This window comes from Pholcus phalangioides, unplaced genomic scaffold, assembly GCF_987345545.1.
Source record: "Pholcus phalangioides strain wild (caught in Gottingen) unplaced genomic scaffold, Ppha-v1.0 ptg000013l_1, whole genome shotgun sequence".
Lineage (NCBI taxonomy): Eukaryota > Metazoa > Arthropoda > Arachnida > Araneae > Pholcidae > Pholcus > Pholcus phalangioides.
This window is the reverse complement of record NW_028301606.1, coordinates 74,058-87,681: the sequence shown is the minus strand read 5'-3', so window position 1 is coordinate 87,681 and position 13,624 is coordinate 74,058. Positions and strand designations below refer to the sequence as shown.

General features: G+C 31.6%; 1 protein-coding gene across 1 annotated transcript in view; it reads right to left on the bottom strand.

The window, feature by feature from the left end:
* Positions 1 to 126: 126 nt before the first annotated feature.
* The window catches only part of LOC149078441 (putative polypeptide N-acetylgalactosaminyltransferase 10), a 28,225-nt gene continuing 14,727 nt past the window's right edge, over positions 127 to 13,624 (bottom strand). The window contains exons 8-10 of the mRNA XM_089240540.1: positions 10,605 to 10,715; positions 6,722 to 6,865; positions 127 to 3,963 (exon numbers count right to left, since the gene is read on the bottom strand). Coding sequence (XP_089096666.1) covers positions 3,811 to 3,963; positions 6,722 to 6,865; positions 10,605 to 10,715 — 408 coding nt within the window. The 3' untranslated portion in view covers positions 127 to 3,810. The remainder of the gene's footprint in view (positions 3,964 to 6,721; positions 6,866 to 10,604; positions 10,716 to 13,624) is intronic.

The following is a 13,624-nucleotide window of genomic DNA, read 5'->3' as shown; positions in this document are numbered from 1 at the left end:
CATTATAATAGATAACACATTGGGGATGGAATACTGCGAAACAAGAAAAAAAATCAATTGTTCCTACATATTTTTGGTAGATAATAATAAAAACTCCATATTTAAAAATCAGTTTCATCCCATCTGTCACCATGGTCCTTCATTTCCTTTATTGAATTCATAAAAAAGAACATTTTTATATATTTCCAGATTTCAATTATGTTATAAAAAAGAGGAGGGGGGAATAAACCCGTCTCTGCCCATCCATTTCTTCTGTGACTAAGAAATAAATAACGTCCTTCCCTGTCTCCAGTAGCAATGTGGTAACAAAATTTCAATTTTTTAAATAGACAAAAGACAATTCAAACCTAAATCGCCAGTGGCTACCAATCACTTCAATTCATGAAAATTGTAAAATTTCATCGAATAGTCTTCACAATTTAAAGGGTATAATCCTTGAAGACAAAAGATAACCATCAATATATCACACTCCTTCAAAGTTTATAGAGAGCCAATATGATTCTATGAATAAAGACTTCATTCAAAAAAAAGTTTGATCATTTCAGTTTGATATTTCAGCATAATCAGAATATATCACACACAATGCACACACTCACATATATATTTTCTTGAACAGATTCATACTAATAGTGTTTATGATGATTGTCTCCATTATTAGTCTTCAAATTTTAACTTGAACATATTTATGTACATTTATGTATTACATACAGTAGTATCTTGAATTACGAATGTCTTGAGTGTGGAAAGGTATAATCCAATACAAAATATTTGCTCAAATGAAAGAAAAATGCTGAATCAACACCAGAAAGTTATGTTATTTTAAACAAAACCTACAGCAATTATCAGCCTACTCTGTTTTTGCTTTATAAGAGAAACTACACTCCCTTTCTCCAAAAAATAAGCAAAAATAAAAAATTCTCATATTATAAACACAAATATTATGGTTTAAAATTAGCTATATACTTTGAACATAATATACATATATTAAAACACAAGCAAATAGCCATTTGCTTCTTACCAAGTACGCAAATAAACATAGTGGTGAGAACAGACATTTCTTTCTACTAAGGACATCAAGGTGAAAATCCATAATAGCCATTCCATTCCCATGTCGCAAAGAAGGCGTTTAAATGATGATCAGCAATGATAAGAAGTATACAGGTTAGAATCCAGCCACTTTATAGGAGAAGTTGCTCAAAATTCCTCAGTTCTCCATACTGTGATTTCCCTTATGTAGCCAATTCCAAATCAGAAGAACAATTAGTATAGAAGATCAGTATTGGGATGCCCTTGAGCATTCATTTATATCTTTCAATGACTGCTACTTAGTGACAGGTACAACAGGCAGAGGTGGCACAGTGTTGCCATTCATGTTATGGCCAGATGCAACAAGCAAGACCCAAAATGTTTTGGCCTTATTCTGCAATGAGCCTTAAACTGACTGAGAATGTTCTTCAGTAAGTTCCATAATAGTGTTTTTCTACACTGCTTTTCTAGAAAGTCTTCCTGAGATTGTTCTCTGCAACATACCTCACAGTTTTTGGTATATTCTGTAGCTTCTCCAAATGAATCTTCTCAAACAACTACCCAACAGCTCCAACACACTGTCATAAAATCACTGCCTTCCAACTGCCTTCCAACCATATCAAGAACGACTGGTAGCATAAATATTGTCATTACCATGTCAGTTTACATTCGTGGAAGAGGATGTCATATTCCTATTCTGTGTGTGGGTGACATTTTACATTTGTAATTATGACCTGATTTTTCTGCAATTTTATTTCAATTTTCAAGTCAGTATATGTAATGCTATAATGCTTTTTTTTTAAAATTTAAATAATAACCATTCTACTCTCTGCTACTTTTGAATGAATTGCTACAGCTGCTCCTGATTTGTTCTATTTTCAATTTTGCACTGATTTTTTTTTTTGAAGGAGAGTATTTTTATACTGCACAAAAAAAATGACAGTGCAGTATTGTGCCCATTTATATGGGTATTAATACTGTGGAGAAATGAATGAATCAATCTATATTTTTTTCATAGGTGAAAGTTTTCTTTCAGACACACAATTTTCAGCGACAAATTACCTTCGTAACTCAAGGTACTGCTGCATAATTATTTCATATTTGAATGAAAAATTGCATAGAAGATTCCTTATTTCGATCAGACTTTTTTCATAACACAAACTAATCACTGTAACTTCTTAGAAAAGAAATTGAATGCATAAAAAAACATAAATACAGTGGAACTTTTGTTAACGAGCAATTTGCATAACGAGCAAAAATTGTAAACAAATTTTGACTCGGTTAACGAGCAATGGTTCCCATTATGAGCAAAAATTTCGCACTTTTTCTATTTATTTTTACGTTATCACAACTAAGCCGATGGTTTTTTGCTTTTGCCCACACATGTGTTATGGAATTTCGGGTAATATTTTCCCCTACTATCTCCGGTAAGTGTGCCTGAGTTGGAAATTCAACATATGTGCGAGTGTGAATATTTACCATACGAAACTAGATGTAGCATAGCAGCGATGCGTATGTGCACTTTAAAGTTCTACTTGGTAAAAACTGTGGGTTGACTGCATTATTCAATGTGATTTTGGGGGTGGGGGGGGGGGAGATCTACCTCATAAACAAGAGCCACTACTTGTCGACGAGATTTTGTGCTTGGGGAAGACTATATGTTCCTCATGCTGGAGGTGCATGAGGATAGCATTCAAGAACTAGTGGTGAAAAATGTCTAGAAGTTAACTGTAGGTGAAGTGATGGATGTCTTTTGCACACAAGCAAGAGTTTATGGACGGTATCGCGGATAAGGAAGAGAGAAGCAAGGAGAAGTCACTCACATAAAATTGGATTAGAGAGATGTGTAGAGTGTGTGAATCAGTGCAAACCTCTGTAGAAAAGAACCACCCAAATGAAGCTGTAGCAGTGTGCGAGCAATGAATCTCTCCAATGAACACTGCAATTTACCATTTCCCAGAAATCCTAAAACAGAGGCAAAAGCAAGTGTCATTGGATAAGGTTTTTTTTTTTGAAAGTCACCCAAAAAGAATAAGTTTGCAAACAACAGTGAGCCTGTAAATCGTCCTAAACGATGGTACTCCTCTTCTTCTCATGGTTTAAAGTAAGTTAATTTGTAAACATTATCATGTTTATGGTTATTGTTTATGGTGTTCTTTACATTATATTTTATTGCATTATGTATAATTATTATTGTGTTTAATTATTGATTGAATGCCATTTTTATTAGTCATTTTTATATGAATGAATAATTGTGGAACGAATTATCCGAGTTTCCATTATTTCCTATTGGGAAGTTTGATTCGAATAACGAGCACGTTGGCAGAACAAATTAAGCTCATTAACCAAAGTTCCACTCTAATTCATATTAAGCATAATAACACCCAAAAATGGAAAAAAGTATATAGTTCTTCGAGAGCTTGCAATAGTTTATATGTAAAGAAACATGATTAAAAACAATAAAAGTATTTTCAAAATGATACTTCTAAGTTTAAAAAAACTATTTGACAACAAAACCAAACTTAATGAAAAAACATGAACCAACAAACACGAGCACAATCAGTCATCACCCTAGCCCAGCAAGGATTTTTTTATCACAAGTTTTGATTGAACCACTAGGCAACAATGTTCATCACAACATACAGAGAAATGAATTAAAGACTACTGAATACATTTTCCCATCATATGGCACCAGAAGCCCTCCCCTTCCCCCAACAACTTCTTTTTGGAAAATAGTACAGTGTATAAAATTGGAACAAGAAATATAATTTTTTTTAAGAGTCATCACAATTTATAAAGACCAGTGGAATTCACATGTTCAAATCGCCATCTTTGTGTCGCCAAAGATGAATCACAAGAGCTCATGAAGATGTCTTGTCTGTCTTTATCACAGTCCAAGCAATTCCGACTTATCACATGTTTTAGCTGAAGTAGTTCCTTTAAATATTAAATAAATAAGCTTTATATAATTATGTTATAAAAGGGAATTTTATATCAATTCATGCATAAAAGGCAAATTTCTATGCAAGAAAATCTACCATAAAACAAGTTGTAAAATGACAGATACTTTCTTTCTTCACATTATTACTACTTTTTTAATGTAAATAATAATAACGTGAACATATCATTTGAGAATATATAGAGATATAGACATATCATATCATTTGAGAATATATAGAGATATAGACATATCATATCATTTGAGAATATATAGAGATATAGACATATCATATCAAATGAGAACATAATATTTCACTCTGAACTAAATAATATGTTCGGAGGATAAATTTCTTTACATTTTATGATGACACTTCCACATTTGAAAAGTTCTGTGATAAGTGTTATATAATTTTACAAAGATTTTTTTTCTTTTGCACGTTCATAGTCTCATAGACTTGTAACTGTATACAAGCATCAAAATAATCTGTGATTTATCTCAAGTGCTTAGTTATTAGGAATAGCTTTAGTTCTATTGTGATTTTTGGGCATTCCTACACATTTATTTACTTCATGTTTTTCTACTCATGTGACTCTACTCTTTGGAGCTGTCTTACCATAGACCATCTTCAACCCATGGCCCTCTGAGCTTTTTGCTGTGGTCACCGACCATTTTGAGAAAATATGTATTTAAGATTGAAAAGCTATTAAATTACAAAAAAAAAAAAAATCATTCAAGAGTTCTGGCCACTGAAATCTTTACTGCTGTATTTAGAACGGCGATACTTTTTAGATTCAATAGTAATGCTGTGCATTTGGTAGAATTGAAAGAGCAGTAATAATGAATTCGGGGAACTTGGAATCAACACACTTTTTGAGACCTATGATTTCATATTTCGAGATGCAAAATTCAGCATCCAATTCAAATTTAATGAAAGAAACACCTCAAACGAAAGAAATAATTTTAGAATTATTGAAAAAAAAATCTCATAATTGATGAAAATTTATGAAAAAATATCTACAGAACTACTTATGGAAAGAATTTCAGAATTATTGAGAGTAATACTAGTTCTGGAAAAAAATTAAGAATTTTTGTGAAAGAAATAATTTTATATTAAAAGAGAAATATTTTTCTGAAATATTTTTCTCTTTTAATAGAGAAATTATTTCAGAATTATTGCCACAAATTTCAGAATTAATAATAATTTATTCAGGAACAAGAGAGAAAAGAAAAATACAATATGTATATACATACAATATTCTCCCTGATGAAAATATAATTTACAGAATTATCGGGAGAAATTTTGGAATTAATGAACGAAATAATAAAAAATATCAAAATCTGTTAAAGAAATTATTCCAAGATAAATATAAATTCAAATTTAATGAAAGAAATAGTTTTAGAGTAAATGAAAGTTTTCAATAATTTGGGGAGCCCTGTTTGATAACCGGAAATGCCATGGTATGAATTGGTGACCAGCAAGCTCCATGGAAAGTTTTAATTTGGCTCGCAATGTCTGAAAGGTTAAAGAGCCATAAGAAAAAAAGCCATAGACTACCATATCAAGAGAACCTTGTAAACATCCTCTGAGGAATGTCTATCAAATTGTTGCATACCAGAATGCCCACTCTGAGTGGAAGCATGCGTGGCTCTAACATACTTAAGTTGTCAGTTACATGTGTTTCGTGTTGTAGTGGTGCCGCCATCTGCCTTCTATATTTTGAAGTGAAAATAGCAGATGCCAGACTTTTCATGTTATATAAGTATCATGTTGAAGGTCTGCCTGCTCTCAGCAGAGGGACTTATCACAGAAAAGACTCAAAATTCCTTGTCCAAGAACCAACTATTATAATTATTTAAAAGTGTTGAGTGAAAAAATATTGTTTTAAAATGATTCTATCAATGATTCAGATGTAATAATGTTTAATTATATTAATAATGTAAATATACCCCAAAAAAAAAAAATCAAACTTTCCTTCATGGCAATTGAAATTCTGATAAAACGATGCTCTATAGACCAATAAAAAGTATCCTAGACAAAAAGGGATTATTGTTGTATCGGAAGCTGTCATATAGGAATTACTGTTGTATCGAGAGGCAGCCTTATGCCACGAAATTTATGCTGCTGTTAACATCTCTTTTAAAGCAATGTTACCAGTACCACTAAAAAATGCACCTATAAATATTTATCCGCTGCGAAAAAGAATGAAAAAAAAAGGTTTATTGCTTTAAGATTTGTGTACTCCAAGAATATAATCCATGTTTCCTGTGATCAGAAGGTAGAAAACATCAATGTCATCAGACTCCTTTGGATTGGAAGAACAAAATCTGGTGATGGGTTTTTAAAACATGTAGGAGATTTTGAGCGACAAATAGAAAATATCATTTCAACAGTTTTGAAATCTCTTCAAAAGATATCGTCAAAGAGAAAATTATTGCGGTAAAGGATATTGTTGTACTGAGGGAAGTTTGACACTGGATTATAGGAAATTCCGAACATGAGCTAAAAATATAGTTTTAGATGGATTTGTTAGTATATTGAGTATCATTGTAGTGAGGTTCCACTGCATTTACTTGAATCCAACAACTTATTTTTCACCTGCGAAAATGCATAACTCTCATATCCCAATATTGTCACTTTACTTTATATTGTACCCAGGTAAGTTCCATTTTGGAAGTATATGTCAAATTACAAATACAAAAGTAACAAAAACAAATATAGTAATACATATATGACACGTGAACACATGCACTCACGACATTATATTTCCATTGCTGATTTCCAAGGAGACCATGGCAGCTCCAAAGAACAACGGGAGCTTTGTCTGCAGATGAGGAGACATCGAAACACACATCTCTTTTATGTGGTCTTATATCTTTATGCCAAGTTAGTTGAAATTGCTGGAAATATAAAAGCAACTCATATAAAATAAATTTGATTAATTTTTATGAAGATTAAAAATTTTAGAAAAAAAATATAGCCAACATAAAAATGATTTCTTAGTCTTTGAAATACAGTAAAACCTGTCTTCAACAGAATCGCAAGTGGGCTGAGATTTTTTCCATTGAACACAGGTTTCCACTTAATAAAGGTTCAATTGATATAATGTGTAAAATTGTGTAACAATCTCGTGTGTAATTGAAATAAAATAAATATAATTAAAAAATATATGTAATAAATAATTAATTATTCTATAATTACTAAATACTGTATTTAGGGTTTAACAGCATCTGTATAAAATTCTGTCCTACATTGTTTTTCTTCTGAATTTTTTAATGACATTTACATCCTTTTAAACTTCATCAAAATTTTCCAATTAGGGTGTCAATATCTGTCATGTCAGATTCAGTTTGTACATTCTGGTCTATGTTTATGTGATCCATTGCATCAGGGCCATAACTAGGCATTTTGTGAGGAAAAGAGCAACATGATTTTAAGCCCCTACCACTGTAAAATTTGATTATTTTATAACAGTGTTTTTCTTTCCACCTAAAATTTGCCGTCAGGACAGTTGCTCCTTTTGCTTCTCTGATCAATTCCGGCCCTGCTTCAACATTGCGATCATGGAATGCCACGGCTTGCATACAATTTTGTGTCTTGCATATCATTTGGAAATTCAACCCTCACACTGATTTCTCCCGTGGGAAAAGAATGCTTTTCTGAAATGTTTTTTTTTGCAATTTCAGAAAGCAACTGCTTTGCTACATATAGCTTATCGAAACCACAGCATAACGTACAGAAACAGATTTTTGCTAATCTACGGGTGGATGATGTACAACTCCCATTTTCAAGCATGGATTGCATAAAAAATTTTGTTGGAGCACTTTAACATTTGACCAGATCCTTTGGTCTATTGGTCAATGAATACTCACAGTATTTGTGTGAAATTTTCCGTTAAAGAGTACAATTTTCCTTTCCATTTTCGTGTTAGACAGGTTCAGTTTAATCCAGGTTTTTATGTGTATTTTGACATTGAAATCACGGGACCACGATTTTTTCCTGTTAAAGACAGGTTTCCGCATAATACAGGTTCTGTTAAAGACAGGTTTCCGCATAATACAGGTTCTGTTAAAGACAGGTTTCCGCATAATACAGGTTCTGTTAAAGACAGGTTTCCGCATAATATAGGTTCTGTTAAAGACAGGTTTTACTGTATATATCTATGTCAGTGCAGCAGAATCCTTATACCATGCATTGACATACCGACTTTGAAAACCGAATTGATGCACCATGGAATCTGGTAATTATCGGTATCATCATACCCCCCTATAAATTCAAGAATTTTTATCTGAAAATACATTTTTTAATTCCTCCCCCACTATTTCTTTAGATGTTGTAAGTATTTGACAGGATTCCTCATGTATGGTTGAGGATATCCATTTGCTGGCACCATTCTCTTGGTACTGCTATAACTGGAGGGATTTTTAGTAGGGCTGGACAAATCTAAAAAAAATTGAAGAAATACATGTCCAAAAAGAAGTACTTAGTTTTCCTTTTGAGCAAATTTTTCCTACACATTCAAAATGAATGTGCTGCTATCTATTGATAAAAATAAACAGATAATATAGAAAAAATTAAGAGCATTTCACGGTATTAAAATTTTTTTTAATGATTCCTTTATTTGATGAAATCTCAATATTCTCTACAACACTAAGAAATTTTCCACACATACCACTTTTTGACAATTTCCCCCTCAAGTTTTGATCAGTAATGGTCACCCAGGCTGGTATTATACTGACCTTGAAACATGCAAACAATGAGCATATCTGTTACACTCCAGCAAATACAAACGATAATCTCATTGGTTGCATTTGTAAAGTTTGCAAAAGAACTTTTATAAAACTTTTATAGTGTGGCCTAAAGAAATTTCCCTTTTCATAATATTTTCTCCACACATTCAAAATGTGTTGCCATCTATTGATGAAAATACTTATTGAAGAATTCAAATAATGAGAAATGCAGTAGAAGTCCATTTAACAACAGCTCACAATCACTGGAAAATTTGTTGTTATAACGAACTTCTTGTTATATAAGCGAATGTTTTCTGTAACAGTAGCTCTTTGACAATCACCCGCATATCACTCGTTATATCAAGATTCTTGTTCTAAGCCATACTCATTATAACAGACTTTTACTGTACATATATATATATATATTATCACTTCTCATTTGTTTGAACTCAAAATTTCCCATAAACCCTAAAAGATTTTCCCCATATTTCTTTTTATTTTTTACATGCCCGCGTCAGGCACGTGGACGAAAAAATACATGCCCAAGCAGCATTTTTAGATGCCCCAGGCATGCCGGATAATAGATTTGTCCAGCTCTGATTTTTAGGCAATCAAACAATCTCGCCTTCTATAGATTGTTATGAGGCATCTAAATATTTTAATTTTGTAAGTAGGGGATACATACACATATCTGACTGTGGAGATACAGTCATTGCTCTTTTTTTAACCTTAGATAACTAAACTTAAATCAGTGTTACTCAGTAACTAATCTATTAGGTAGTCTATTAGATGAATGTTTAGTTATTTAGGGTTAAAGATGCGGTTCTTCATTTAATACTGTAATCATATTGTTTGGGGCCAAAGATTATTTCACAAGAACGTGCCAGTTCATAAATTGGGGGTTCATAAAATCAAGTGGTGACACTACAATGATGTACAATAAATATCATGATGAATACAAAATATGATGCTGATGAACTGAATTCTTCCTGAGCCAAAAGTGATAGTTGAAATGAAAGAGGAAATAAGTGGAATTATGGGAAGAAAGACCATCAATCATATTATCAATGGATTTATCTCATGCATCTTGTTGCCACTAAAAAATATGCTTTATCTAAACCAGAGAGAGTTTCTCAACCTTCCTGAAGCAAGGGCCAATAAAATTTCTGAAACAGTTAGTTTGATTTATCACTAATTTGAAGAATATGAGCCTAGTCTTCCATCCAAGCCTATGTGAATGATACTACAAATATTTGTGACATAGGATTGAATGATTTTTCTTTCATTTAATTTTCATTAGAGCTACTTTTTCCAGTCTGGATTATGGACAGGACTGGTCTGGTTTTTCCATTTTTCAAAAGCCACAGGTTGAGAAATGGTACTCTTCACAAAGAATCAGATCCCTCAATTAAACAGAGTGCCTGTTCTGTGAAAAATATATAAATATTGTATTAATTTTAGTAAAGCCAAAAATATATTAATTGCAAACAATCCAAAGTCAATCTACGGTACTGTGATCAATTTACACTTGTTTAAAATTAAGATCTATTGTACCACAGATAGGATACGCCATTTCAAAACATCTAATCTAACACTCACAATGTAACAGGTTTTTTAACAACACACCTTACAAAGGTGTAAATCTTAACATAGTCGAAAATATATGAATGAAAAAATAAAATATCAAAAATTTATTATTTGCCACACAGATGCATTTTATTTAATCCATCCCTGAAATGAATAGAAAAGACTCAGCATTTTGAAAAAGAATTTAATAACCTCTAGTCACAGGAAATTTTGCCATATAAGAAATATATTAAAGTAAAAAACTAACAAAATTTTTAAAATCTTAAAATATGCATAAACAAGCATAACAACAGAAACAAAAAAAGAATAAATTTTTATCTACCTGTTCACCATTCTCTGTAGGATTCTCCTTAACACATTTGTCCAAACCAAATCTTTCATTCTGTTCTTTGAATTTTGTGTCTATGCACAAGTTGGTTGCCTCATTACGAATCTAATGCACAGATAAAACATTGCACAAGTTATTAATACAGGAGGACTGTTATTCAAATATTACTTTTTCAATGATTATATTTTATGCAAAAATGCAGTAAAATTTAAGAAATAAACTACTACACTTCTCACCCTATATAAAACACCAATAAAAAAGTATAAATACAGTGATGACTTAAGAAATTAATTCATTTCTGAAAGATATTTCAGGAGTAATTCTAAAGCATTTTGAAGTACTTGTATCTCAAAAAATATTTTTCCATAAAAATTAATATAGCATTGATAGGGGAAGATGGGGCACAGTGGACCAGCCCTAAAAAATTTATTTAGTTTTCATTTTTTTAGTTTGATATTTTTATTCATGTTAGACTATAAAGTAATAAAGGTTCACAACCAAAAAAAGATATGGTTAAAGCATATCATAACTGTTTTTAGCTGCATAAAGTAAAATATTTCTCCATTCATATCTGAGATTTCTTCACAACAAAGACAGGAAGAATGCAAGAAAACTTAATTAAAGTTGAAAGGTATGATACTCATTTACTAGTGAACCTATATGAAATGTGTGTATTAATAGTAAATAAAATACCTTGGAAAGGTTTCTTACTGATAGTCTAATGGGTACAGTGGATCACCCAAAAACAGGGCACAGTGGACTATATGTTATGCTACTACCCTGAAGCATTATATCAATTTATTCTTAAAAATTATCTATTTCAATTATTAAAACCTGGCAACAGATACAAAATGCAAACTGTTAAAAAAATTGTTCTGAAATGAATGCTACTTCAAGAACAAGTTATACACAATAAGTAAAATGCTGTGTTATTTGGAAATTAAAAAAAACCCTTGAACTATTTATTAAAATATAGTTTGATAGTCAAATAGTAATTACTCTGAATCACTAGTTTAAACCTTTAAACATTATTTCAATTTGCTAATTTAAAATAAAAATCAGTAAAATGCAACATTTTCCCCTATATGTCTTTAAGAAATAGTTCAATCATTTATTGTGTTCTTATGTGATGAGTTGAAAAAATTGAAATAATTTATTTAGAAGTTGTGCATTCAAAAATATTATTCTTCCTATATACCCACACACATATAAACTAAGGTTATTTAATTTTCTCAAAACTAAGGAACAAAAATGCAAATGGAAGGCAATTCATTTTAGAATGACGTTTTCTCTCTCATATGCATTTCAACATTCTCTTGCTGAGCTTCAACTTTTGATAATGTACTCATTTGTAGTTTTCTCGAATGATTCTAACTAAAATTCATTTCATTTAACACAGCACTCATTTTTAGAACATTAATTTACACTTCAAACCTGCAGTTAAATTGAAATTAATCTATTTCCACTGCAGCCCATTACATGGTCCATTGTACCCCACGTCGGGGGCACAGTGGGACACATTTTTTAGTTTACACAAAATAATGTTTCATACAAATATTCTCAAGATTCATGCTTTGGTAAAATTCATAGGTAAATATAACTAATAGAAGGATAAGGGATATTCATGATTTTTTTCAAATAGATTAGTTCATAAATTTCAGGGGAAAAACTTCAAAAGCGGTTCACTGTGCCCCACCTTCCCCCATACTCTATTTGACAAAAATGTTAGCAATCATATGATAGTCAGTAAGGCATGTAGTGTGCCGAAGCCCTCAGCAAATGTTCACGGTTCATTTTTCACTAGTTAGATGGCATCGCCATACCAAGGTATACTCCCATCTCCATAGTATATTTTTCCTTTTTTGGTATGAAGTGTGGTTACTAAATGGTTACACATTATTGTTATTATTATCTTGGCACACCAGAGGCGATGTGTGTCTGTGTCCCAATTCTAATTATCTTAGAATTTAATTAAACACCTTTAATCCAATTAAAATTAAATTTTCCTTCTGAACAACTCGGAATCATCAATACTTCTCACAGGCATATTACAGTGTATTCTATACAAAATAAAAGGATGTACTACATAAAAGATTTTTGCAGTACACAGTATATCATACATAACATCGCTGTTGACTTAATTAGTTCATGGCATGCTGTGCTTTTATTTGTTTTTGCTCCCAGGCATTCATAAACTCACAAGTTAGAACATTTTAATCTTTTTGCTGCTTGTAACATGGATTGCTCGTACATCAAGGTTACCATTGCAATTCAATTCCTCATCTTTACAGTGAAATCTTATTGATTATATGCAGTGGGCCCTCCCAAATCATGGACACTTCGGCTGAAATTTTTTTTTCATCTGGGGAAATTTGATGTTTTCTTTCCCCAAATTTCGTTTTGGCTTTTTCTAATTTATTAGCCATTTTATTTTGCTTATGTTTCACATATTGTTGGTGTCCACTACAATTTTCGGACTTCTGGGAGACAATGATGGCAACTGTGCATCTCAATGAATGTGATTGGTCAGAAAGTCATCTTTGATCAAAAGAACTCCCTTTTCTTTCTTAATTTAATTTCTTCGCACTGCACAGTTGACCTTTAGTGTTTTAGACTTTGTTCAGCACCATATTATTTTCTGTGATTATCTACGTGAATTTCCAAACATGCTAAAAATTTCAAGTGATATAGCATGTACAAGCTGCAAAAAGAAACATGACGCTTTATGTAATACATGAGAAAGTTGAACTTTTGAAAAAGCTAGAATGCGGAACACCAATACAAATATTGTGTGGAGAACACGGAATCAGAAAGCTACAGTTTATGATCTTCAGAAACAAAAAAAAATTTTTTTTTCTGGATCGGAGCAATCACCACAAAAAATGTAAACAATTTTTTTTATATGGATAACTAGTAATGGTCTATAAGTTATAAATTATGGTTTTAATTAAATTATCTATTACAATATGCATATGCATTGCTTCATTAATTTTTCTTCAATGGAAAATATGAAT